This window comes from Leucopleurus acutus (genome assembly GCF_964270905.1).
Source record: "Leucopleurus acutus genome assembly, chromosome: X".
Lineage (NCBI taxonomy): Eukaryota > Metazoa > Chordata > Mammalia > Artiodactyla > Delphinidae > Leucopleurus > Leucopleurus acutus.
In genome coordinates, this window is record NC_139148.1 from 130,248,733 (window position 1) to 130,273,716 (window position 24,984).

At 60.9% G+C, this 24,984-nt stretch overlaps 1 protein-coding gene across 5 annotated transcripts in view; it reads left to right on the forward strand.

The window, feature by feature from the left end:
- Positions 1 to 24,984, forward strand: part of ATP2B3 (ATPase plasma membrane Ca2+ transporting 3) — a gene marked incomplete at both ends in the record, with an annotated part of 39,378 nt that overhangs the window by 7,839 nt on the left and 6,555 nt on the right. Inside the window, 15 exons of one of the 5 annotated variants that reach the window (XM_082864852.1) lie at positions 741 to 782; positions 2,203 to 2,367; positions 2,734 to 2,948; positions 3,593 to 3,835; positions 4,209 to 4,450; positions 6,477 to 6,711; positions 11,084 to 11,263; positions 11,395 to 11,482; positions 12,095 to 12,201; positions 12,499 to 12,690; positions 13,848 to 14,061; positions 14,741 to 14,952; positions 15,810 to 15,917; positions 16,961 to 17,143; positions 21,349 to 21,435. In XM_082864852.1, the coding sequence (XP_082720978.1) occupies positions 741 to 782; positions 2,203 to 2,367; positions 2,734 to 2,948; positions 3,593 to 3,835; positions 4,209 to 4,450; positions 6,477 to 6,711; positions 11,084 to 11,263; positions 11,395 to 11,482; positions 12,095 to 12,201; positions 12,499 to 12,690; positions 13,848 to 14,061; positions 14,741 to 14,952; positions 15,810 to 15,917; positions 16,961 to 17,143; positions 21,349 to 21,435 (2,513 nt within the window). Of the gene's footprint in view, positions 1 to 740; positions 783 to 2,166; positions 2,368 to 2,733; positions 2,949 to 3,592; positions 3,836 to 4,208; positions 4,451 to 6,476; positions 6,712 to 11,083; positions 11,264 to 11,394; positions 11,483 to 12,094; positions 12,202 to 12,498; positions 12,691 to 13,847; positions 14,062 to 14,740; positions 14,953 to 15,809; positions 15,918 to 16,960; positions 17,144 to 21,348; positions 21,436 to 24,984 lie in introns of all 5 variants that reach the window. The other 4 variants (XM_082864854.1, XM_082864853.1, XM_082864855.1 and 1 more) reach the window with 4 other exon arrangements.

Here is a 24,984-nt window from a genome sequence, read left to right on the forward strand (position 1 = left end):
CAGGTGAGGCAGGTGGAGCTGGGGGGCGGAGCCTGACCCCCAGCTCAGAGCCCATCACCTGCCGGCTCTCCTGGGCCCTCCCAGAGTTGTAGTCCTTCCCGGCCCCAGAGGCACAGCCAGCACTGTTTACCTTGGCCTGGGGAAGCTGGTCACTGCCCCAGTCCCTGGCACCCAGCTGTGGGCTTCATGGTGGCCGAGCACGTCTGTGAAGGCGCGCCCGCACAGCTCCAAGTGGGGCCCAGCCCGGCCGGTGCCCCTGCCGCCCCCTCCAGCGCTGTGGGTGCCCCGAGGCTAGCCGTCTCGCTCCTTTATCCTCTAAAGCGCCCACAGACTTGACTGCTGGCCACGCTGCACAGAAAGCTGATCTCTAGGCCACCAGGACTTAGGAACCATCTAGGTCAACCCCCTCACACTGGTTCTGGGGGGAGCACCCATCCCGACTGGGGGGCCCTGTTTGAGGCAGCAGAGCTGGGACCTGACACCTGGCAGCTCTCATTACCCGTGGTGCCGGCCCTTCCAGAAACCTCCCACTGCCGACCATGCGTGAGCCAGGGTCTGTCCAGGGCTGGCCCGCGGCTTCTCTGGAGGGCTGGAGAGCAGGCCCTCTTCCCCCGCCCGCCGCCCTCACCACACTCACTGGCTGCACTGTCTGTGCCCCGCTGTCCTGTGTGCGCGTGTGTGTGCCAAGGCCACATGGGTGTTCTCAAGTCTCCGTGTCTGTCGTTCCTCTCCCGTTGTAGGCAAGCAGCAGGATGGGGCGATGGAGAGTAGCCAGACCAAAGGTAACGCGCGCCCTGCGCTCAGGATGGGTGGCAGAGGGTGCGGCGCAGGGTGGGGGGCCGCCCGCCTCGGTTGCAGACCCCGCCGGAAGTGCGCAAATATGGCCCGTGAGCCAGCATCCTGCTGAGGAAACTGAGACTTAATCGGGCCTGTGGGTTTCCTGGTTCAGCTGCCTGTCTGCTGAGCCTTCGAGGCCTGCGCCCCTTTCAGCCGGAATGCCTGGTGGGTGCCGATACCCTGTAGCCAGGGTGAAGGGTTGAAGGTGCTGGGAATCCAGAGATGGATAAAGTACGGTCCTGGCCCTCAGGAAGGTCACGATCCACAGACGTGAACCCGGGGCAACACTCAAGTGCAGTGTGGGACGCAGGGACGCAGACAAGCGACTGGAGCTCAGAGGCCGGCTGGGGTTGGGATGGCACTTGGGACAGGACCGTCCAATGGCCAGGGTCCCGGGCAGGGGCAGGGGGTGGCAGTCAGTGGGGTAGAGGCTAGAGTGGCCCCGTGGGGTGGGACCTTGAGTGTCGCTGAGGCTGTGGCCCGAGGCCATGGAAAGAAGAGGCCACCGGTGAGCGGTCTCAGACAGCCAAGGGGAGAAGGGATGGGCGGGGAGACGGAGAAAAGGGCGCGGCTGACACTGCATGGTGGCAGGAGGCATGCAGAGGCACTGAGAGCCCCACTGGGTGGGGGGACAAGGACGAGCGGCAGGGTTGGGTGCCCCCTGCGGGTGGGGGACGGATGAGATGACACGGGGCGGCGTGTGAGGCGGTGGACGGGCCAGAGGCGGGTGTGGGGCAGGGGACACAGCACCACCACGTTAGGGTCCACCAAGGGGGCTGTGAGAGGGCTGCCGGTTCCGGAGAGGAGGTGGAGAGGCACCTAGGGGAGAGGAGGGAAGGCCCCATGGCGAGAGAAAGGTGCCGAGCTGGGGCCCCGATGGAAGTCCAGGCATCCGCCGGAGGGGTGTCCACCTGAGGGCTGGCAGGAGAGACTGCCTGAGCGGGGAGCGGGGGAGGAGAGCGCGGGATTCCTGGGCCTCCCTGAGGGGAGTGGGAACATGGCTAAGACAGCAGTGGGCAAGAGTCAGCTCTGGGTTCCGGAACATTCCATGGGCCCCAGGCCTCTGCTTTCAGGTATTGAGATTTGGGGCGTTACAGGACTGGCCACGCTGTCTGTGTGCCCAAGTGCTTGTGTCTGTCCTCCCTTCCCCTGCGAGGCCCCACGAGAAGCATCTCTGTCCTGCCCAGGACAGCGCTGGAGCCGCTGCCCACCTCAGGAGGGCCTGGGCTGATGAGAGAGGAGGGAGAGGACAGAGCCCCGTTTCCTCTCGGATGGTGTGGCATACCTTTCTCCGTGAAAGCCCCTTGCAGCCGTCACCCCAGCGGCCAGGCCCTAACCTGGGCTGCGGGTTTCTTCTGTGTGCAGCTAAGAAGCAGGATGGGGCCGTTGCCATGGAGATGCAGCCCCTGAAGAGTGCAGAAGGTGGGGAGACGGAGGAGCGGGAGAAGAAGAAAGCCAACGTGCCCAAGAAGGAGAAGTCGGTCCTCCAGGGAAAGCTCACCAAACTGGCTGTGCAGATCGGGAAAGCAGGTGGGGGCAGCCGAGGGGGCAGCCCAGGGGCCACCGACGGGCAGGGGCGGACACTGGGCTCCCGGACTCGAGGCCGGACCAAGGAGAACAAGTGGGAAAGGGATGTGACGTGGGGTGTGGGCCAGGCAGCAAGGGCACGGGCTGGGAGCAGGTGATGGCCTTCGGGGCCTGGTTCCGCCCCCTCTGGTGAGCGTGGACTGCGAAGCTCCGTAAGGCCAGAGACCAGGAGCGCCTCCCCCGACTCGGGGCCACGGGAATGTGGCTGCAGCGCCCCTTAGCTCTTCCCTCTTGCTGTCTCCCCTCCCTCACCCCTGCCGGCCACCCTGCCCGCCTCCGTGCTCCGTGGCCTCTGATGTGGCCGGGCAGGGCTGGTGATGTCCGCCGTCACCGTCATCATCCTGGCCCTCTACTTTGTGATCGAGACCTTCGTGGTGGATGGCCGGGCGTGGCTGGCAGAGTGCACACCTGTCTACGTGCAGTACTTCGTCAAGTTCTTCATTATCGGTGTCACCGTGCTGGTTGTGGCTGTCCCAGAGGGCCTGCCTCTTGCTGTCACCATCTCCTTAGCTTACTCTGTCAAGGTAATAAAATAAACATGACACGAATAAGAATTCCGCGAGCCCAGGGTACAGACCCAGAACTTGTGGTGCAAAGCCGTTAAGCAACTTGGACGAAGCAAGGACTGGATAAAGTTTGGGATTGCTCAGGGGAAGAACGGTAGGCCAAGCAGGGACGTGGAGCTGGACTTGCACGTCCTTGCCCACCTGGCTCCCTGGGCGGGGGGGGGGGTGACGAGCTAGCATCTGCAGGATGTGGGCAGGGTCGCCGAGGGGCCAGGGAGTTGAGGTGGGGGCAGGGGGAAAGGGGGCCCCTGGGAGACGGTGGGCAGGGCAGAGATCGGGGTGGGCAGGGGAGCCACAGGGCCTGCAGGTGACCCGAGAGGGGGCTCTGGGCAGCAGGGAGGCTCCAGCTGCGCTCCAGGGAGAGTGGCCACCCAGAGTCGACCGCTCAGCCTGTCTGATGAGAGTCCTTACGTCTCACAGGCCCGCTGCCTCGGTTTGACCACCACCCACTGCCATCTGAGCTGTGCCCCTGCTGCCCGAGGTCCTGGGCTGTTGGTGCCGCGAGGGAAGCTGGTGGGCGGAGCAGAATCCTACATGCCGCTGTGCTCCCCCACCCCGCGAGGACAGCTGGCTACCCAAGCCTCCATCTGTGCCCTTTACAGAAAATGATGAGGGACAACAACCTGGTCCGCCACCTGGACGCCTGTGAGACCATGGGCAATGCCACGGCCATCTGCTCAGACAAGACAGGCACGCTCACCACCAACCGCATGACCGTGGTGCAGTCCTACCTTGGGGACACCCACTATAAAGAGGTTCCGGCCCCCAGCACCCTGACCCCCAAGATCCTCGACCTCCTGGTCCACGCCATCTCCATCAACAGTGCCTACACCACCAAAATACTAGTGAGCTGGGAGCCAGGGCGGGCCGAGGCGGGGGTAGGATGAGGGGAGGGAACCTGGCCCGGCTACAGCGTGGGCGTCACCAGGGGCTTGCTAGGCTCTCTTAAGGACTTTTGAGCCGAGAGCCACAATCGTTTCTGGGGTGCTGGTCTCCCTCCTCGTCCCCGGGCACTGGGCGGGGCCTGCAGGTTCTGGAAGCCCTTCCCAGCCCAGTGAGTCGTGGAAAACCTGCCCATCTAGTCCGTACTGGAGGCCCTCCTTAGCTCCCTGCCACCACACCTGAAAGACGTGGCGGCGGAGGCTGGGCAGGGCCCGGGGACAGTAAGGAGGGTGGCCTTGGGCCTCCAGGGCCATGCTGGTTCTCCTCACCTTGCAGCCTCCAGAAAAGGAAGGCGCCCTCCCACGCCAAGTGGGCAACAAGACGGAGTGCGCTCTGTTGGGCTTCGTCCTGGACCTGAAGCAGGACTTCCAGCCCGTGCGGGAGCAGATTCCTGAAGATAAGCTTTACAAAGTGTACACCTTCAACTCGGTCCGCAAGTCCATGAGCACAGTCATACGCATGCCCGACAGCGGCTTCCGCCTCTTCAGCAAGGGCGCCTCGGAGATCCTGCTGAAAAAGTGAGTGGGCAGCAGGACCCAGCCTGGGGCTGGGGCTAGCTAAAGCGTGTGGCATTTCTGGTTGTATTATTGCGGTAAAGTAGACATAGCATAAAATTGGCCCTTTTAATCACTTTAAAGTGCACAGTGGAGTGGCATTAGGTGCATTCGCACGGCTGTGCGCCATCACCACCACCCAGTCCCAGAGCAAGTTCATCACCCCGAAGGAAACCCTGTGCCCGTTACACAAGCACCCCTCCCCCTCCCCCCAGCCCCTGGCAGCCACTCATCAGCTTTCTGTCTCTGTGGATTTCCTATTCTGGACGTTTCCTATAAATGGAATCATACGGTACATGTGGCCTTTTGCACCCGGCTTCTTTCACTCAACATAGTGTTCTGAAGGTTCATCCAAGTTGTAGCCCATATCAGTGCTCCATTCCTTTTTATGGCCGAATAACACTCCATTGCTCAGGTAGACCACATTCTGCTTACCCAGTCATCCAGCGACAGACACTTGGGTTGTTTCCACCTTCGGCGACTGTGAATCACGCTGCCTCGAGTGGTCATGTGTGAGTTTCTGCTTGAACGCGTGTTTTCAATTCTCCTGGGTATATTCCTGGGAGTGAAATTGCCAGGTCATATGGTAATTCCATGTTTCGTTTTTTGACAAAACACCAAACTGTTTTCCACAGGGGCTGCCCCACTTTACTTCCCCATTAGCAGTGCACGAGGGTTCCAGCTTTTCATCCTCACCAACGCGTTATTACCTGGTTATTGTTGTTGTTGTTGTTGTTGTTGTAGCCATCGGGATCTCATGGTGGCTTTGATCTGCGTCTTGCTGATGACTAGTGACATTGGCACCTTCTCACGTGCTTATTGGCCATTTGCTTGTCTTCTCTGGAGGAATATCTATTCCAGCCCAAGCCCATCTTGGATGTGAATTCTTTGTCATTTGATTGTTGAGCTGCAAGAGTTTCTGTATGTTCTGAGTATTAGATCCTTAACACATTCTGGTTTTGAAGTATTTTCAATTGTGAAGTCCAGCTTATCTCTTTTTCTCTTTTGTCGCTTGTGCGGGGTTCCTTTTAGAGGTGGTGAAAATGTTCTCGGGTTGACTGTGGTGATGGTAGCACAACTGTGAATATACTAAAAGCCATTGCATGGGACATTTTAAGCAGGTGAGTCGTGTGCTGTGTGAATTGTATCTCAACAGAGCTGTTAGGGAAACTGAGGTGGGCGGCACACAGCTCTGCCTCCAAGTGCACCATGCCCTGCACCCGCTCAGCGTTCACACCTTCCCTTGGCCTTGGCCTCTGCAGCGCCCACGCACCCTTCTAAGACTTGGCCTGATTGTGCTGCCGTGCTCACCCCCAGCTTTCTGGGGCCTTCAGGTGTGGGTGGGGTCGCCCTCCCCCAAGGCCTCCAAGGGAGGATCCTCCCTTGTCCGTCCCAGCTGCCAGTGCTGGCTGGCCACCCTTGGCCTCCCTCGGTTTGTAGCTGCATCTCTCCAATCTCTGCCGCCATCGTCACACAGCCTTGTCCCTGTGTCTGTGTCTCGACGTCTCCACTTCTCTTTTTTTTTTTTGCGGTAGGCGGGCCTCTCACCGCTGTGGCCTCTCCCGTTGTGGAGCACAGGCTCCGGACGCGCAGGCTCAGCGGCCATGGCTCACGGGCCCAGCCGCTCCGCGGCATGTGGGATCTTCCCGGACCGGGGCACGAACCCGGGTCCCCTGCATCGGCAGGCGGACTCCCAACCACTGCGCCACCAGGGAAGCCCCCACTTCTCTTTTTATAAGGACAGCAGGCATTGGACTGAAGGCCCACGCTCCTCCACTGTGACCTCATTTAACTTTGCGACAACGCTCTTTCCAAATAAGGTCACATTCTGAGGTTCTGGGCAGAACGTGGAGGGGCACACTGTTAGGCCGCGCACAAGCACAGCGCCCCCTTCTGGGCGAAGCCCTCCACTGCATCACATGGAGGGCTCAGCCGGAGGCCTGGCTCCCCTGCCTCACGGCGAGGGCTCCTCTTGTTCTGTCCGCCCCAGGTGCACCAACATCTTAAACAGCAATGGGGAGCTGCGCAGCTTTCGCCCTCGGGACCGGGACGACATGGTGCAGAAGATCATCGAGCCGATGGCCTGCGATGGGCTCCGCACCATCTGCATCGCCTACCGGGACTTCTCCGCTGCCCAGGAGCCCGACTGGGACAACGAGAACGAGGTCGTGGGCGACCTCACCTGCATAGCCGTTGTGGGCATCGAGGACCCCGTGCGGCCCGAGGTAGCCAGAGCCCCTCTGTGAGCTGCCCGCTTGTCGGGATGGGTGGAGGGGCCACCCTTCTTCGCGTCTGGCCTCGGTGGTGAGGCCTTTGGACGTAAATGCAAGGAGGGAACTGCCCCTTTCTCCTGCCCTCCTGGCCGTCACGCCACTCCCTGCCAGACTTTGTAGGCAGAACAAATGGCAGCCCGCCAGAGTTGGACCAACTGGGGAGGGTGGGCGATGGCAGAGCCTCGGGGTCCTCCAGGGGCATGGCCAACATGCCCCAGATCAGACCTTCCCCGGCACACTGGACCCCCACCCTCGTCCTCTTGCCCTTGCACCCTTCAGGAGGCTCGGTCCTGCCGTCTGGAAGGCCCCCTCCTGCTTGGCCTCCGCCAGGTAAGAGAGGGCGGCAGTTAGAACCTCGACGGCTGCCAACGCCCGTAGGACTGATGGACCAGAGGGGCTGGTGAGGGAGACGCAGGAGCCGGGGACAACTCCCAGGGCTCTGGTTCCGAGAACTGGGTAGATGGTGTTTGGGGGGCTGGGGGAGGGGAAGGCAGTTCTCAGTCGAGGGTTTGGTTGGGGCCGAGTGAGGTTCGGGACATCCCCATGGAGATGTCACGTGGTTAGGTCCTGGCCAGAGAGACATTCTCCAGAAGCGTCTTTTCATGAGTGATGGTCGTGGGTGCAGCGGAGCACAGGTGGGAGGAGCCTGCGAAGGAGACTCCAAGGAGGGGGCCGGGCGGGGAGGGGAAACTGTGAGGGGCGTGTGGCTGAGCAGGGCAGCCAGCGTGTGGACACAACTTCACCCAGAGCTCTGCTGAACAGGGAACGGAGCGACAGGGCAGAGGTTGGTCAGGGTGCAGAGAGGAAGAGCAATGGAGGCGGTGCTGGTCCTTCAAGATGCAAGACCCCCGAGGGAGAGAGCCTGCCAGGCTGGCCCTGGAGCGGGGTGCTGGCGGCAGCTGCAGGACACCAGCCCCCAGAGAGAGTGTGCAAGGCACGGGGGGTGCAGGCTGTGAGGCAGGGAAGGATCCTCTCTCTCCCAGGGCCTCTCCAGTGGCGCCCACCTCGTGTCAGAAGCACGGGCACCTTGATCCTGCCAATTAGCCTGAAAACATGTGTGTGCACGGGCTGCCCTCAGCTCTCCCTCGGGAGACAGGCATTCACGTACTGGATCAGACACCACAGACCCTCCATTCAGAAGTCAGGGGTCATCAGCGACAGCGCATCCCCGAATTCCAAGGAGATAGGGACCATCGTGTGCAGAGAAGGGGCACCCGGAGTTGGCCCCAGGAGGAAGCGGGTGGTGGCAGAGGCAAGGAGAGAGACTTAGAGCCAAGGAATGGGCCCAGAGAAGGCAGGTGGGGAGAGGAGCTGCCTGGAGAGCAGGGGCACAGGATGCCGCTGAGGGCGGCAGGGCTACCTCCAGGGACACAGGGACTGGGCCTTTCCCTTCGCCGGACCAAGGAGAAACTGAGGCGCAGAGGAAGGCTGTGTCCATACGGCGAGCCGAGTCCTAAAGCCATGTGGCCCTTGCGTAGACCCGATGGCCTCTCCACCTGAACAGAGCCCCCAGGTGGCCGCTCCAGGGTGATGGTGGTTCTCTCCTTACTCCTTGGGAGGTGTCGACAGTAGCAGCTCTAGACTTTTCCATCCAGATAACTGGGGCTGAATGAAGCTGCCGGAAAGCCAGAGCTCCTGTTGGAATGTCTCACAGACCCAGGAAGGCGACATTCACGGACCCCCAGGGCTCTGGCCAAGGCCATTTCTACAGCATCATAACAAACCCGCCAGCCCTTCCACCTCCGCCCTTTGCCCGGATGGAGGGGTGTGAGGTGTGAAGCGGCTGGCAGCCGCACGGCACGGGGAGCCCTTCTTGCCTGACCCCCTGGGCCAAGGAGCCCTGCAAGCTTCCCCTAAGTTCCAGCATAAATATTTGTTGCAAACTGAAGCTCTAGTCGTCGATGTAAGGTTGGAGGCCTGAGATGTATTTGTAGATCTCCGAGGCAGAGCTGCAGAGGCCCTCTTCTGGCCCACGGCAGCTCATTTACAGAAGCGCCAATGAGGCTAGACTGGGGGCTGAACGTGGGGGCCGGATGGAACAGTCCAGAAGCACTGCACACAGGCGGGGTGAGGCCCAGCCCTTCCCCCGGTCCGTGCTCTTCTCAGAGAGGGATATTATTGTTTTTATACGTTTTCATCTTAGAGAAAACATGGATAAAAGTTCCCTGAAGGTCACCCTGAAGGCTCAGCCTCAGTGGCTGTCCCGGCGGCTAGAAGCACAGGGTGGGAGAGGCGTCAAGGCCAGGCAATGGGCAGCTCGTTTAAGATCCAGAAACGGCCTTGGCAAAAGGGCCCAGGGGCAGGATCGCTCCTCTCTGGCTGGAGAGTGGCTGAGTGAGAGGCTGGGCAGCAGGTGGGGAAGCCAGGAAGAAGCCCACGGGGACCAGCCATCCGCGCAGTGGCCAAGGAGGGGAGCCCCAGGTGCTGACGGCAGGCGGGAAGGCCGATAGGGTGCTGTTCAACTTGCCGGGATGCCTGGGGGCCTGGGACGGCTACAGCCTGTGGAGGGCCTGGCAGGGGGGTGTCTCTGCCCTGGGGAGCTGCATGGACCCTGTAGGCAGGCTGTCCTTATGCCAGAGGGGCCTGGGGGCTCCTGCAGACACCTGACTGCCTGCTGTGCTGTCGGGCCTCAGCCAGTGGGAGGCAGGCGAGGAAGGACAGTCACCCGATGAGGGAGAGGGCGCCTGCAGACGGAGGGAGCTTCCTGCCACCTGGCTTGGAGGCCAAGGGCCTTTCAGACCAGAGACGGAGCCGGGCCTGGGCTGAGCCCACACAGGGGAGGCCAGCAGAGGCTGGACCTGGGGCTCCCAGGGCTCAGGCCCATCACGGCCACTTGGTGGCAGCAGAGGGGCTGCTCCTCCCAGACGCATCAGAGGTGGTGGGGGGAGCTTGTTGGAAAGGGAGGTATCTCCCGGCAGCTCATCGTCTAGCTCTCAAGGATCCCCAAAGAACAGAAAGCGCCCCTGAGGCTGAGCGAGGAGACGCGTTACCGGGGGTGTGGGACGCAAGCCCCCTTCCCGGGGCGGGGCCTTCTAGGCCGCCTGGCCATATTTGCTGCAGGGATCGTAAGGTCACTCTGTCCCAGCCCAGAAGTGGGAGCCCCTCTGGCTGGGCCCCAGGTCCCACTCCTCTTCCTACTCTCTCCCTGGCTGAGATCACAGCCTCCACACCCTGGCTTCGGGGGCCACCAGCGTGCCCGGACCTCCCGGGCCAGTGGTCCCCTGCAGCCGACCTGGCCCCGCCTGCTGCCCACCTCCCCTGGGGTCTCCCAGCTGCCCTGAGCCCCTGGCGCCTGGCCCCAGCTCCCCCGGCCTGGCCACCAGGCCACCCCCGGGACACTGCGTGCTCCCGTGTTCTCTGTCGTGCTCACACGGTTCCGGGGGCTCAGCCCGGCCCCACCGGGAGCCCACAGTGGGGTGCGCCGGGCCCAGCGGACTCATCTCCTTGCCCCGCCGCATCTCCTTGCCCTCCTCAACCCTCCTGGCCCCTCAGGCGCGGTCGGCACGACTCTCCTCTGCACTGCTGTCTCGGGCTCACAAGTCCCCTCCTCGCTGGAACGGGAGTGTCTCCACTCCACAATGCCACCCCCTCCCAGCTGGCCTCCGCTCCCTTCAGCACTGGAGGGATGTCTTGTTCTTCTCCCTTTTCCGGAATCTAATCTTATGTTTGGAAAATGGAGAGGTACTAAGGAACCAGAGTGATGTCCCATTTCCTCTAATGAGCAGTGAGAATGCCTTGTCATGTCAAGCCTACGGCTCTAAATGTCTTAGGTTTTATATCATTTTAAAAAAAAAAGTGGCGGGGAAACAGATGGTAGTGAGCTCGGCCAACAAGGCCAGAGCCTGCCTTGAGTCAGGGCCCGAGAGGGTCCAACCCGAGGTGGGTCCTGCCAGCTGGCGGGGCAGCTGGGGCCAGAGGTTCCTTTCCTGTCCTTCCGGAGCTCACTGGCACGGCCCCTGCCGGCTGGCCTGCTAATGGGACTGGTCCTGGCTCGGCTGCTCTGGGTCTCCATTTCCCCAGTGGAACCTGAGGTTGAAAGAGCTGGGTGATTTCTCTGGTCACCTTGCTGCACTCGGCTCCGATGGTGCCCCTTGACAGCGTTCCAGTGGCTTCTCCCAGCCTTGCTCGTGGTGTCAGGGCCTGGTTCTGAGTCGTCGGTGGTCCCCGGGGCCGGCACAGGGAGGGAGGCACCTGGGCTTGGGGGCACCCTGCTCCCTGCGGGCCAGGCTCCCAGCCGGGGCAGAGCTGACAGGCCGTCTCTCCCGCCTCCTCCAGATCTGGATGGAGGAACGGCTCTGGGCTCCAGCCATCTTGTCCCTTCCAGGTCCCTGAAGCTATCCGCAAATGCCAGCGCGCTGGCATTACAGTCCGCATGGTGACTGGGGACAACATCAACACGGCCCGCGCCATTGCGGCCAAGTGCGGCATCATCCAGCCCGGGGAGGACTTCCTGTGCCTGGAGGGGAAGGAGTTCAACCGGCGGATCCGAAACGAGAAAGGCGAGGTAGTTCCCGGCCGCCAGCCCTCCCTCGAGTCCACGGTTCTGGCACTTTCTCCACCGCCGCCCCCTCTGTTCAGCCCTGACTGCCTGCCCTGCCACCGAGGCTCTGCAGCGTCTGTGCTTCTCCCTCCCAGATAGAACAGGAGCGTCTGGACAAGGTGTGGCCCAAGCTGAGGGTCCTTGCCCGATCGTCTCCCACCGACAAGCACACTCTGGTTAAAGGTAATGGAGTGGGCTCACTCCTCACCCTGCCCTGCCCCTGCCCCGGGGGGCGGGACGCAGGCTGGGTATGGCCGTCACCCCTCGGGTCGTCGTCTGCTCCCAGACGCCCAACGCTGAGCTTCCAGCTGGGTCTCAGGGTACTCAGCTCTGGACCCATTGCTGCTGGAGACTTTGTGGCTCAGAGGAAGTCACTGGCCCTCCCTGAACCTCATCGGGGAAATGGGGATAATAATGGAGACTCCCTCAAAGGGCTGACCTGCCGGAGCTCGAGCCTCCACTTCTCTGCGCTCACAGTATCAATGGAAGACGCCAGCAGAGACCAGCTCTCTTCATAGCAGATGGGGAAACTGGGGCCCAGGAGAGGGAGACATTTCTCCAAGTTGCCCAGTGCCGAGCCCCTGCCTTCTACGAAATCCCACCACCCTGTATCATCGCACTGGGTGATGGGCCAGGGTGGGAGAAGGGGGATGGGACTGCCAGTGAAGGCACAGGACTTGGTCCCAAAGATGGTGGAGAGCACGGAGGACTGGAGCCTACTGGCCCCCCCCCCGCCCCCGGGCTGGTCACCCGGGGCCACAGGTGGCACCAGACCTGCCCTGATCTGTGTTCCAGGGATCATCGACAGCAACACCGGCGAGCAGCGGCAGGTGGTGGCCGTGACCGGGGACGGCACCAACGATGGGCCAGCCCTCAAGAAGGCGGACGTGGGCTTCGCCATGGTAAGCCACCCGCTGTCAGCCTGGCTCACCACGCCAGGTGGGGCCTTGTGATGGAGGACGTAAGCTTTGTGCAGCAGTGTGGGGGCTAGCGTTGAGGCAAGTTGCAGAGTGCCAGAAGTTTCTTTCTCTCACATCTTGGCCACCTGGGCCTCTGCAAGCTCTGCCCTGTTGGTGGCGGCTGCAGCGGTGGCGCCCTCTTTGTTTGTGAGCAAAACCTCTCTAGTACAAGGACACGTTTGGAGTGGGTGAGGGGGGCTGGGGAAGGGGCCCCGTGGACACGGTGTGTGTGTCCCCCAGGGCATCGCGGGGACTGACGTGGCAAAGGAAGCCTCGGACATCATCCTGACGGACGACAACTTCACCAGCATCGTCAAGGCCGTCATGTGGGGCCGCAATGTCTACGACAGCATCTCCAAGTTCCTGCAGTTCCAGCTGACGGTCAATGTGGTGGCCGTGATTGTGGCTTTCACGGGTGCCTGCATCACTCAGGTGGGCACTGGGGGCCACCGGGGCCCAAGGAAGACCCCGGGCTCTCCCTCCCATGGCCGGGCTCCTCCCGCCCGGTGCACCTGGACCCCAGTGTGCAGAGCAAGCCCGGGGGACCCCGCCCCCAGCAGACATTCCAGCTGCGCGGAACCAAGTCATAGCTGGTTGTTTGTGTCTGGCTCGAGGCCCGTCCATGCTGCAGCAGGTACTTTATTCCCCTTGATGGTGGACTGATGTTCCATTGCATGGAGCGAGCACCTCCATCAGTGGGCATTTGGGTTGTTTCCACCTGTGGCCGCTGTGGACATGCGTGTGCAAGTCTTGGTAGACCTGCGTTTGTGCTCGTCCTGGGTCTGCTGGGAACTCCGTGGTTAACCTTTGCAGGAGCCTCTTTTCCTTTTTCAGTTCTCCAATTCTCCCCACTAGCGAGTGTCCAGAATTTGTCTCCCTTTCAAAGGTATTTTTGAATTGAGATCAAATCCGCATGACATTAACTGTACCATAATAGCCATTTGAACCAAAGTGTACCATCCTGTGCAACCGTCACCTATACCTCAGTCCAGAACCTTTTCATCACCCCTGTACCCACCAGGCAGCCACTCCCCACTCTCCTCTCCCCCAGCCCTGGCATCCACCCATTCGCTTTCTGTTTCCATGGGTCTGTCAGTTCCAGAAGTTTCATAGGAATGGAATCCTACAGGATATGGTCCCTGGTGTCTGTCTTCTGTGAGGCTCATTTTTAACCAACAAGTCAGAGGCGATGGGAAGGAAGGTCCAGTGCAGTTTCTACCTCTTCCTGGCCCTTGGGTGCAGGAATGCATCTGTCGGGCTCTTTTATGGTCTGGGGCAAGTGACAGGGCGTGGCAGCCTCCTGCTAACAGTTTGGACCACACCTTCTAGATCACTGCCAGCAGGTGAGAGAAGAAGGGAGACTGACAACATTTTAAGAGCAGGAATCTGAAAGCCCAGCGAAAACTCTCTGCTAACTTTAAGAAAACATAGGGATGGAGATGTCGTGTTTTTATGGGAAGGTTGGATTTGTTGCATTTTCACTTGAATTCAATTCCAGTGACATTGACCCCAAGCTGCGTCTCTTCCCAGGAGTGGGGGGCCGGTGGGGTTTCCAGGCCCATGTTGGGGTAACTGGCTCCTCTCCACAGGACTCTCCTCTCAAAGCCGTGCAGATGTTGTGGGTGAACTTGATCATGGACACATTCGCCTCTCTGGCCCTGGCAACAGAGCCGCCCACTGAGTCGCTGCTGCTGCGGAAGCCGTATGGCCGGGACAAGCCCCTGATCTCGCGGACCATGATGAAGAACATTCTGGGCCACGCCGCCTACCAGCTCACTACCATCTTCACGCTGCTGTTCGTCGGTAGGTTGGCCCAGGGCACCCTGTGCTGTGGCCAGCCCCGCAGGCCCTGGTGCTGTCCGGCAGTGGCAGGGACAGACGGGCACCTGGGGACCCGATTTCCGGTGAGGACCCCTCAGCCCTCACCTCCCTGCCATCCTGGGAGTTTTGTTCTCTGTATGGCATCGGCTCCTTTTAGATTCCTTTATTTACATGGGGGCGGGTTTGCCGCTTTGTCTATGTGTGGCCTCTCTTCCTGACGTCAGAGGGCCTCCACGAGTCTGATGAGCCTTGACCACGTGGTGGCTTGGCTCTCAGCACACGTTCCTGGGAGTGGACTCAAAGTTCAGTGCAGGCATGGCGGTAGCCAAGGGGCAAGAGTCACCACGTGAGGGCGCCCAAACGGCAGCACCTGGGGGTCCTCTCATGGGGCCTTTCTCTGCTGTCTCGGGAGCAGAAGCTGGTCATGGCTGACCCGAGAGCCGTTCCTTCCCCAGCTCGAGCCAGTGTGCAAATGGGTCTTAACGTCTTCACCCCTGTCCTGGGGTTTCAGTGCCAGACCCCCCCGGTCTGGACCCGGCCTTGGCTGTGAGCTCCCGTGGCTTAGCCGGGGGGCTGGGGGGCTCATGACTTCCAGCCATGCCGCCCGGTGGTGGCGCGCCCACCTGGGCCCGGCTCCCCTCACGCGGCCCTGGGCTTGCAGGCGAGCTCTTCTTCGACATCGACAGCGGGAGGAACGCGCCCCTGCACTCGCCGCCCTCCGAGCATTACACCATCGTCTTCAACACCTTCGTCATGATGCAGCTCTTCAACGAGATCAACGCGCGCAAGATCCACGGCGAGCGCAACGTCTTCCACGGCATCTTCGGCAGCCCCATCTTCTGCACCATCGTGCTGGGCACCTTCGCCATCCAGGTAGGAGGGACGGCTCCACTCTTGCAGGTCCCTCCAGGTCTGCCACTCCCATTTCTAGAACTCGATTCCTTGGCGGGAGGCCACCTTAACTCCAGGAGGCGCTGAGTGTTCAAAACCAGGGCGTATTGATAGAAAATGTGAGGTAGAGCGAGGCCAACAGGTCAGGATAGCTGGTTTCTCGCAGTTCTCAGAGGGGGGGCCAGCCATGGCACGGGGACCACCTGGGGAAGCACCCGGGCTGGTCGGCAGGCAGAAGGAGAGCGGGGAGCCCAGAGCAGGAGCTGAGGCGGGAGGGGCAGGCTGAGCACTTGATGGTGTGAATAATTCCCGGGCTCTGGGGTGTAGGGCTGTCCGCCTTGTGGTCTGGGACCCAGCCCTGGGTGGTTAGGGAGGGGGACAGTGGCCTGGAGGGTGAGAGCCCAGGAACAGAGAGAGTTGGAGTGTGGGCTTGGCACCAGTTGGTCTGTAGTTGAAAAGCTCACCCCTGGAAGAGGACTCCTCCCATGGAGGGGCCATGAGGCTGCGGGAGGCCGATCACCTTCACAGAAGCCAGGAACATGGCTAACGTGACCGAGCCTCGCCCGAAGGCTGGAAAAGGGACAGTCCGGGGCGCCTGGCTCAGGGGGCACCTTGCACCCACGGCCTGTGGTCAGCCGGTCTGGGAAGCTTCTTTAGGTGCTGGCTGAGGTGGGGACGAAGGGAAGGAGGCCAGAGAAAAGAAGGCTCCTGGGAACTGCCTGTCTACCTGGGTGAAGCAACAAGCCTTCTGACTCCCTGAGCTGGGCCCACAGGACAGGGGGAGCCCGAGGGCTAGAGGAGCTGGCCGGACGCGCCTCCCGCCCACCCCTCTTCCGCAGATTGTCATCGTGCAGTTCGGCGGAAAGCCCTTCAGCTGCTCCCCGCTGTCTACGGAACAGTGGCTCTGGTGCCTGTTTGTTGGTGTTGGGGAGCTGGTCTGGGGACAGGTGAGTGTCTGCCTCGGTGGCTTTCCCAGCCCTGCCCCTTTCCAATTTGTCTGGGGAACTGTGGGCAGCCCAGGGTCCCCTAGCCTGCCTCTGGGACAGGCCATGACCTAGGTGCAGGGCCACAAGTGACAGTCTCAGCAGAGAGCATGCAAAGGGCCATGGCTGGGATGCCACAGCGCCCAGCAAAACCACCCGCCGCTCCCCTTGCCACGGTAGGAGCTGAAAATCGTGCCTTAGAATTGGGCGGCTTGGAAAATGCTCACATATTTGAACCTCTGTGAACCTTCCAGGTAGGGTGGCTTCAGTGGCAGGCGTTATTCTCTGGAGGCTAGATGTCCAAGTTCATGCTTACATAGGGCAGGCCCAGAAGAGGCCGGGCACGAGCTCCCAGCTCCCCCGCCAGGGGAGTCGCGTGGCAGTGCAGTTTCTCCCAGCGGTAATGTGTGATGACACGCACGGTACCACCATCGGGGCAGCTCCCCTGAGTGGTGCGGTCCGGGGACTTGAGTGGCGTCGGTCCTGGAGGCCTGGGGAGCCCGTGTGACTTAGTTACTCAATCTCCGCGCCCCGGAGGTCAAGCTGGTACATGCGACCCAGGGACCCGCCCCAAATCACCGCGGCAGTGTAGCCTGCCTGCCCTTGGCCCCAGCTAAACCAAGAGGCAGGGGCCTAAAGGTCCCCTCCCATGAGCCAGGCCAGGGCCAGACCTTGGTCTGGCGAAGCGAGTCCCTTACATCACACGCTGTGCGGGAAGGTGGCGTGAGCCGCTCCTCTGGCTTCGATGGAGGAGGGTCCACCGGCACGCACGCTGCTTTGGAGAGCAGGATTCGGCAGCAGGCAGAGGCGGCCCAGGGGCCGCCCGCAGGGAGAAGCACTGAGGAGAGAGCTGCACACGGTGCCGGGGCCTGTGCAGGGGCAGGCGCACACACGGCCTGGGCCTGCATCAGCGGGAGGCGGGCAGCCTGCATCCGCTCCCGGCCCCAGCACAGCTCCCACCTCTGACGGCCACTTCTGCCTGCTGTCCCTCACCTCTGGCGACCCAGGTCATCGCCACCATCCCCACCAGCCAGCTCAAGTGCCTGAAGGAAGCGGGGCACGGGCCCGGGAAGGACGAGATGACCGACGAGGAGCTGGCTGAGGGCGAGGAAGAGATCGACCACGCCGAGCGGGAGCTGCGCAGAGGCCAGATCCTCTGGTTCCGGGGCCTCAACCGGATCCAGACGCAGGTAAGCCGCCGGGCTGCTCGGCCGCTCTGGCTCTCCTGCCTCGCGAGGGGGGCAACAAGCCAGAGGCGGAGAATGGGCGAGATGAGCCTGAGAGGACAGGGAAGCCCTTGGGGCTTGCCGCCGCGATCACAAGGGCAGTTGCCGGATGTGCCGGATGACAGTACGTCTCCAAGATGGCCTCTCCCTGACGCCTCGCTCAGAGCCCAGGTGGCCCTCCCCGCTAGTGGGCACAGGTGTCAGCTAACGGCGTGTGCTGTGACCCAGAGCTGTATCTCAGGGAGATGGGGGCACGGGCCACCCACTGTTTGAGTAGCTGCCGGGACTCGTTTTCTTTGCTGGGAGCTGCCCCAGGTCATGGGCCAGGGGCCTTCTCGGGATGAGGCAGATGCCCGTTTCCAATAGCCTTTGGTGAGCTCACCATTCATTGGGTTATACTGTGAATTCTGTGGAAAGGCTTCATTTGGGAAGTGAACTCTGGTAACCAAGTTGGTCCGTTCTGTGCACCCCAATCTCCTCTATAAACTCAGACAGCCACGACGACTGCCCAGCTGTGGGCGCTTGCAAAGGCTTCCTGAGAGTCTGCCTGACAGAGCCACCCTCGCTTCCTGCCCCCAGCTCTTCCCGGCCAGCCTTCTTGCCAGAATGTTCCATACTTGCTGTCTCTCTCATCATAGCCTGACATCAGCCCTCAACACCCCAGAGGCAGTTCTCACCAAGGTCTGTGAGACACCCTCCCGGCTCCCGAGCTGGGCTGTCCCTCCATCCCTCCCGCTTGCGGACTGTTTCCCAGCGCCCTTCCGGAACTGCGGTCCGCCCTGCTCTCCTGGCAGCTTGCTGGCCCCTCTCCATCTTCCTTGCCTGTCACTCCCACCTCCCACTGAGACCGTGGTCTGTCCTGTCGCCTGGCTGTGACCCTAGCTGCTGGAAGTCCCACGGTCCCCGGGGCACTGGTCTCTTCTTGCCAGTTCCCCGTGGCCTGGCCCTCCCCGCACAGCCTCCAGATGGCGACCAGGCGCCCCTCACGCACCACCTTCTCCTCTGCCTCACGGCACCCACCCTGGGCTCAGGTCAGCCCAGACCCAGGCCCCACCTCCCCAAGCCCACCTCCTCCCGCCCCCCAGCTCCTGATCCATGGCTCCCTCACTTCTACTGCCCAAGCCAGAGCCCCGGAGCTGCCCCAGACCCTCTTCCCGTCTCCCCACACACCTGGCACATTGGCATGGCCCTTCGAACGTGCATGCCCGGTCCAGCCACCTCCGGCCCCGCCCCCAACATCCTCCTGGCCCAGCCGCCCACGTCTCTGCCTGGACTGAGGCTCCCGGGGTCCACCCTGGACCCCTGCAGCCTATTTGCAACATAGCCAGCGTGTGACACCCCATCACTCCCTGCTCCTCCCGGGCCTTTCTCCGTGCTCTGTCCTGGACCCACAGCCCCACTGCCCCGACCCAGCTCCAATTGCTCTTGCCCCGGAGACCCACCGGCAGGAAGAACACCACCGGGTGCCTGCTCGGGCGGCTTCCCGCGTGGCCGCTTGGCCTGGGCCAGGACCTGAGAGCACAGCTCTCCCCAGCGCCCGCCTCCAGCCTGTCACAAGTCACCATGGGCTCATCCCAAAGAATCCTCCATGCCAGGTGCCCAAAGCGCCCTCCCAGGGCACGCGGCTCACCAGCTGCTGCCACACAACCCCTGGGGGCCTAGTCTCTGGGCGCCCCTCTCCTCCCCAGGCGCCAGCCTCAGCTCCCCGGCCAGAAGCTCTCAGCCTCCCGTCTGCCTCTCGGCATCACCCCACGTGCCCTGCGTCCCCGGAACTCCTGCTGCCTTCCCAGACTCCCACTCTGCTCGCCCGCGTTGCTGTGCCTTCATGCTGGCCACTGTCTGGGCCCCAGGCCTCCGCAGCTCCCACCGTGTCCCCTGGGGCCCCTGCTCATCCCACGGCGGCCCCATGAAGCCTTCTCAGAGTCCCAAGGGTCTGCTCCGGGCCTCTGGCTCAGCCCTCCCGGCATCGCAGGCGCCTTGGCCAGCGTGGCGGGGGAAGGATGTCTTGGGCCCGGCCAGAACACTGGCTGCTCAACTGTGAGCACCCACCCACCCATCCCGCCCCGACGGGCTCCGGTGTGTCATGCTGGGCGGGTTCTGCAGCAGAGCCTATTTGCTTCCATCGCTGAGCCAAAGTCAGTGTTAGCTCTTCTAGCAGCCAAGACCACAGCCCTGCCCCAATCCTAGGCATCCGGGAAGAAGTCTCTGGTGCCCCAGCCACCTGTGCGTCTGTGTCTTCTTACTGCCTGCAGGCTCTTGGACCTGACACTGCCACCCCGTTGGTAGGGTGGGTCCCCTCAGTCAGAGCCTTGCAGTTCCGGACTGGTCGGGTCCCTGCTTTCCACACGGGGAAATGGGGCCCAGAGAGAAGGGACTTGCCCAAGGTCACCCAAGTCTCCTTCCCCCATCCCTTAGCCCTGGCCTCTCCATGGAGCCACTCATTCCTCCCCTTGACTTTGTCACATCAAATCCACCACACTTCTCAGGAATGCCGAACCAACCAGTTGCTTTAGTTCACTTTTTAAGAGCGTTTGTTCATTTTGATTCAAAATACCTGCTTGCAAAGCAGAAATAAAGCCCCTCAAGTTGCGTACACCCCATGCCAAGAGAAACATTCTCTAGGCAGCCAGCCCTAGATTTCCAACCTTTGCAAGATACAAAATTGCTCCCCAGATTTCAGAGACCAGCACAAGTTTTTATGTTGCTAAGTGAAGGCATTTCCTAAGCTGCTGCCCGCTCTCACCATCATTGCAGGCACATAGAAACGCACCAGCCAGGAAGGGTGTCATTCCAGAATAAAAGAGTCCTCCAAATGCAGGACGTGGAGCTTTTCAAAGTGCTCACGACGTGGTCTATTTCGCATTCCATTCTAAACCAGAGAAGCTTCAGGAGTGACTGGGCCTCGTTCCTGGCCCAGTGTGGGGGGCTTCCGGGTAGGCGTGGGGCGGAGGGATAATTCTGTGGTATTTTGACTGATACCATCATCGCCTCGGGACACCATGCGGAGAGGCCCAGTCAGAGGCAGGAAAGGCATTTTTCCCTTCCCTTGTCGCCTTTGCCACAGTAAGAGTCCCCTCTTGAGACAGTCCCCTGTCTCTGTAGCCTTAGAAACATCTCAATCTAGGGAGCAGATGCCCCCCCCACCGCAAAGAGACAGCGACATCATGGCATGGGTCATCTTCCTTCAGTGTGCTGGGGCACTCGGCACTGCGCCAGTCCCCGTGGGCACTCAGTATGCCTTACTTCTGCTGGGCAGAAGGGGGCTCAGTGGTGCGTACACAACAATTAGTCTGTCTGGCAGCGCGTCCAAGGGTTGAAATGCCGGCCGTCTTCACTTTGGTTGGGATGGGGGCCGTCTGAGCACTCCGCTGCTCACGTCATCCAGTGAACTATGTGGCACTTTCTAGAAATCAGATCCACCTTCTAAGGCCAGAGATTGCACACACACTCCCCACTAAGAAGCGGCCCAAAGTGCGCCACAGCGGGCTGGCCTCCCACAATCTAGACACACGGTCTTCTGATGGGGGACGTTCGCAGTGGCCACCCAGCCACGGTTCCCCCAGGCCCCCCTGCCAGCCAAAGGCGGGTCGGGAAACCCAAAGATACTGCATCTCCGGCAAGTTCACCCCCATGGCTCTCATTTCCTGAAGCCTCCTAGGAGGCTTTAAGGGTGGGGGACAAAGTAAAGCCATCTTTGCTCCCCGGACCCAGGCTCTCCACTCTCCCTCCTGCCCTGCCTGTGGGAAGGCATTCCGATGAGAGAAAGCAGGGGCTTTGGGGAAACCCCCTCCCCCTCTTTTAAAATCCATTCTTACACTGAGACTTCCCACGGAGTACCCCTCAGTCACTTATGGCAATATAAACACAGGACGGGCCAGGGAAGGGTATTTACTGATGAGTGGCTTGCGATGAACATATCGTGAATGCAAATGGCTCTGTCTAAAGTGTTTGCGGTGCGCCCCATCGTCAACCCCCGCGCGCCAGGTCTTCTGAGCGCTAATCACTTGCTCAGCAAAGCCTCTCGTGGCAGAAGCACCGAGGCGGCCTCAAGGAGGCTTTGCTGTCACGATATGCACCCAGCGTGGCCCCTGCCCCCACCCAGCCCCACCCCCGTGCGGTCGCGGGGACTACAGTGCAAGCCAACCTTTATCTCATTTTCTCTCCCACAGATGGAGGTAGTGAGTACCTTCAAGAGAAGCGGTTCATTTCAGGGTGCTGTGCGCCGGCGGTCCTCGGTCCTCAGCCAGCTCCATGACGTAACCAATCTTTCTACCCCTACTCACGTAATTCTCTCTGCTGCCAATCCCACCAGTGCCGCTGGGAGTGAGTCTTGAGTCCCCTTTTCTCTCATAAATGGCATCTCTGGGGGAGGAAAAAGCCTCCCGCCTCTTCCTTCTCTTTTTTTCCAGTCTTACATCCTCCGCTCACCGAGGCTTTTCCGTTCTTTCTTTATCGCCCTGTTCAGTCCTTCCCGCCCAGACGGTGTGTCTCTCTAAAGCCATATCCTCTTATGAAATGTACTGAACCCATGGCACTGCTGGACCTCCTGTTCTTTCCTTTGGTTTTTGGGGTTTTGTCGCTGGTTTTCTTTTCTTGAACTTGTCTGCCTTTGCTGATGGTTCTTCATGAACTTGGCCGCTTCTGGTGGTATCTGGTGTCAGTCAGGTTGGGGCCTTGGTCAGTGTTCCGCGGGGCAGCTCGAGGGAGGCGCGCGGGCTCAGGGCCGCCCCCCAGGACTGGAAGGAGAGGCGAGCGCCTTTGCAGCGCCATTCACAGCGGAAGAACCCAGCCCGCCCACTTGGGACTAAAGCAGCAGCTTCCAGAGCTCTCCTTGAAGTGGTTTCCAAAGGCAGTACACCTGAGCCCCGGGCATTAAAGGTGACCCCAGGCGCCCTCCTCATGCCTCGAGCCCGCCCTCGGCCACGTTTCCTTTTGTTCCCAAAGCATCTTCCCTCTTTCCAAGCAGGCCTCAGGACTGGAAGGTCTTAACCTGATCTGGTCCGGACTCTCTCTCCTCCTTCCTTCGAGAAGCTGGGAGAAATTGATTCCTTTTTATACGTCCCTCTGAAAAGTTCCCGCCATGTCTGTCACATTTTAAAAGGAACCCAGGGGCTGTCCTAAAGAGGTAGAAAGTTCCACATTTCTTTACAATTCTTTACAAAGACAAAGGGCAAGCCACTAGGCCATGGAGCCCACCACCCCACGGTCCGCCCAGTAAGAGACAACACAAGGAACAGTGTGGGCCCCCCACTGCCCCCCACTGCCCCCCAGAGCCACCTGCTTCTCACAGCAAACTGGAGATTTCAAAAGCCAAACAGTACACCTTCAAGTATGAGCCCAGAGCCCCTGCCAGGATGGTTCACTGCTACCTGTTTCCTTTCCTTCCAGTGGGACCCGGCAGCTCTCACCTCTGTGAACACATCACTTCCCCATGGACGGAAGTTGTTAACTGTGCTTTTTTTCCCACACCAGACTCTGGGATTTTCTTTTTGCTTGATTTCTTCTCTTTTCCTGTTTTCTCTTGTCTTGTGTTTTCTTTTTTGTTTTTTCTTTTCTTCTTCTTCTTCTTTTTTTTTTAGGAACTGGTAAGAGGTCCCCAGTGGAGGGCGTCCCTCCTCTTGCTTAAGCTGTCCTTTCAGACCACTCTGCCCTTTATGGAAGGGATGTACTGGTCCCCACTGGGGCCACCTTGTCCCCTTTGGAAACAGCGCACACGTAAACACACACACACACACACGAGCGTGCTCCCCATCCCACAGGCCACACACATGTCCAGCTCCCTTGAATGTTCACTGAGCCACCCACCCGGGGCCACAGACGCTGGCTGACGGCCGTCACAGGCGAGCTGGAAAGCTTGTCCACAGGGCACTTGGCACCACTCCACCTGGGGAAGCCGCAGCTGCCACTTCCTTCACGTGTTCCTTTGCCATCTCTCTCTGTGCCTCCTCTCTGTCTGTCTGTCCATCCGCCTGTGTGTTGACTTGGGGGAAGGCATCCCGTCCCTCCTCTGCTCACCCCTAGGCCTTCCCCACACTCCTGCTGAGGCCGCGCTGTCTGGGGGCCTCAGGCCTCCTCCCTGGGGGCAGCCTCCTTCTCCTCTCTCTTCCTCGGCTTCTAGTACCTTCCTTCTTTCTGCGGCCACCTGTCCTGTCCCCCTTCCCAGTGCCGGGAGCCCAGCAGCATGGGGTAGGAGCCGCTCCCGGGGGACCTAGGTAGCTCCTGGCCAGAAGAAGGGTCACTGTCCATCCACACCACGTACCACTGGGAGATGAGCGCCTTCTGCCTGAGGAGGGTCCCGATGTCCTGACTCACAAGATGCTGGATGGAGGGCCAGGTGGCACCAGGGGACGTTCCTGCTTCCAGAAGCTGCCGACCAAGACCACTCCCTGCACCATCACCGCTTCCCAGTCCAAGCTTCAAAGACCCCGAGAAACCACCAAGCCTGGCCCCCACATCGTACGAATCAGGGGAAGGCCTGGCAGAGCGGAGGACAGCCCTAGGCCTTCAGTCTCTCTCTCGGAACTTACCAGAAGAAAGGCAGGGTGCAGTGGTCACGGGGCACAAGGTTTCCTCAGGAAAACCCAGCTCTTTCAGGAAGGCTTCTGTCCTCCTTGCCTACCACCCGGCCAGGCCGCGCCTCCTCCCGAGCGCCGCGGCCAGTCTCGGCCCAACATCGCTTCCGGTGAGAGCCTCAGGCTGTGTAGGTGGAAGGCCTTGTTGCGGGTGTGGACAAGGAGCGCGAAGGCCAGAGTGACAGGTGACATTGCTCACCCAGTGCAGGCCCCGGCACGCAACACCGACGCAAGAAGTGGCCAGAGTCCGAGGGGGAGGACAGCCCCTCAGAGGAGTGATGGGGGGAGGCTAGAGGTGCGATGGTCCTCGGGGCTCAGCGCGCCCACATTCACAGCCACGCACACTTCCTATTGACCTCCGACACCCCGCCCCCGGCTCCAGAATGGCCTTGGCTGCCTCCCCGCTGCCCACTCAGCCGTCTCTCCTGCCTGCCTTCGTGGCCGCCCCACCACAGCCATTGCACGGGACCCCAGCCATGCCTGGCCTTGAGGCCACCCGCCGGAGTGGCTTAGGAGAAAGCATTCTTCACTAACCACCATCAGTCTTCTGGAAACGAAGGGGGTGTGAAATCCTATCCCCGTTAGTGTGTCAGTCACCCTCATTCCTGCCCCAATCACACTCTCACACAGTAATTCTTCAGGAAGCTCAGCCTCATTCCCCAGCTGGCTGTTAGGATCCCCAAGGTGTAGGCAGACAGGAGGCGTCTATTCCCTCAGGTTTGCTAATGAGCGGCAAGCCCGGGCCGCCAGATGGCTGCCCCCAGGTGCGAGCGCCCCCCCAGCCACATATCCGCAGCCTGTTCCCCAGCAGCCTGGCCCTCCTGCAGCAACAGTGGGCCCCTGTGCTCAAACGCTTACTGTCCCAGGGGCAGGTGGCGAGTTTGCTCAGATGTGCCCAGAAGGACTCCCTCAGGGCCCTTCAGTTCTGATCAACCGAAAACATATCATGACAGTTGCTTTATTTTAATTGGCTTTTGCCGACTTGGCAAAGCCCAGCCCGACGAGCCCCCGGGGCTTCTGTGGACACGCCCTTCTGGAGCCTGGGGAGACACGCCCCTCGCACACTCCAGCCCCACTGAGGAAGGACCCTGCAGAGTGAAAGCTGTCTTGTTTGCTGGAATTTGCTTCCTTCTCAGGAAATCCATTGATTTCGAGGCAAGTCTGCCCACGTGGGTTTCTGGGAGTAGTGTATTGGCATTTTTGGTCAGCTCTTTGACAGTGTGCACACTGTCT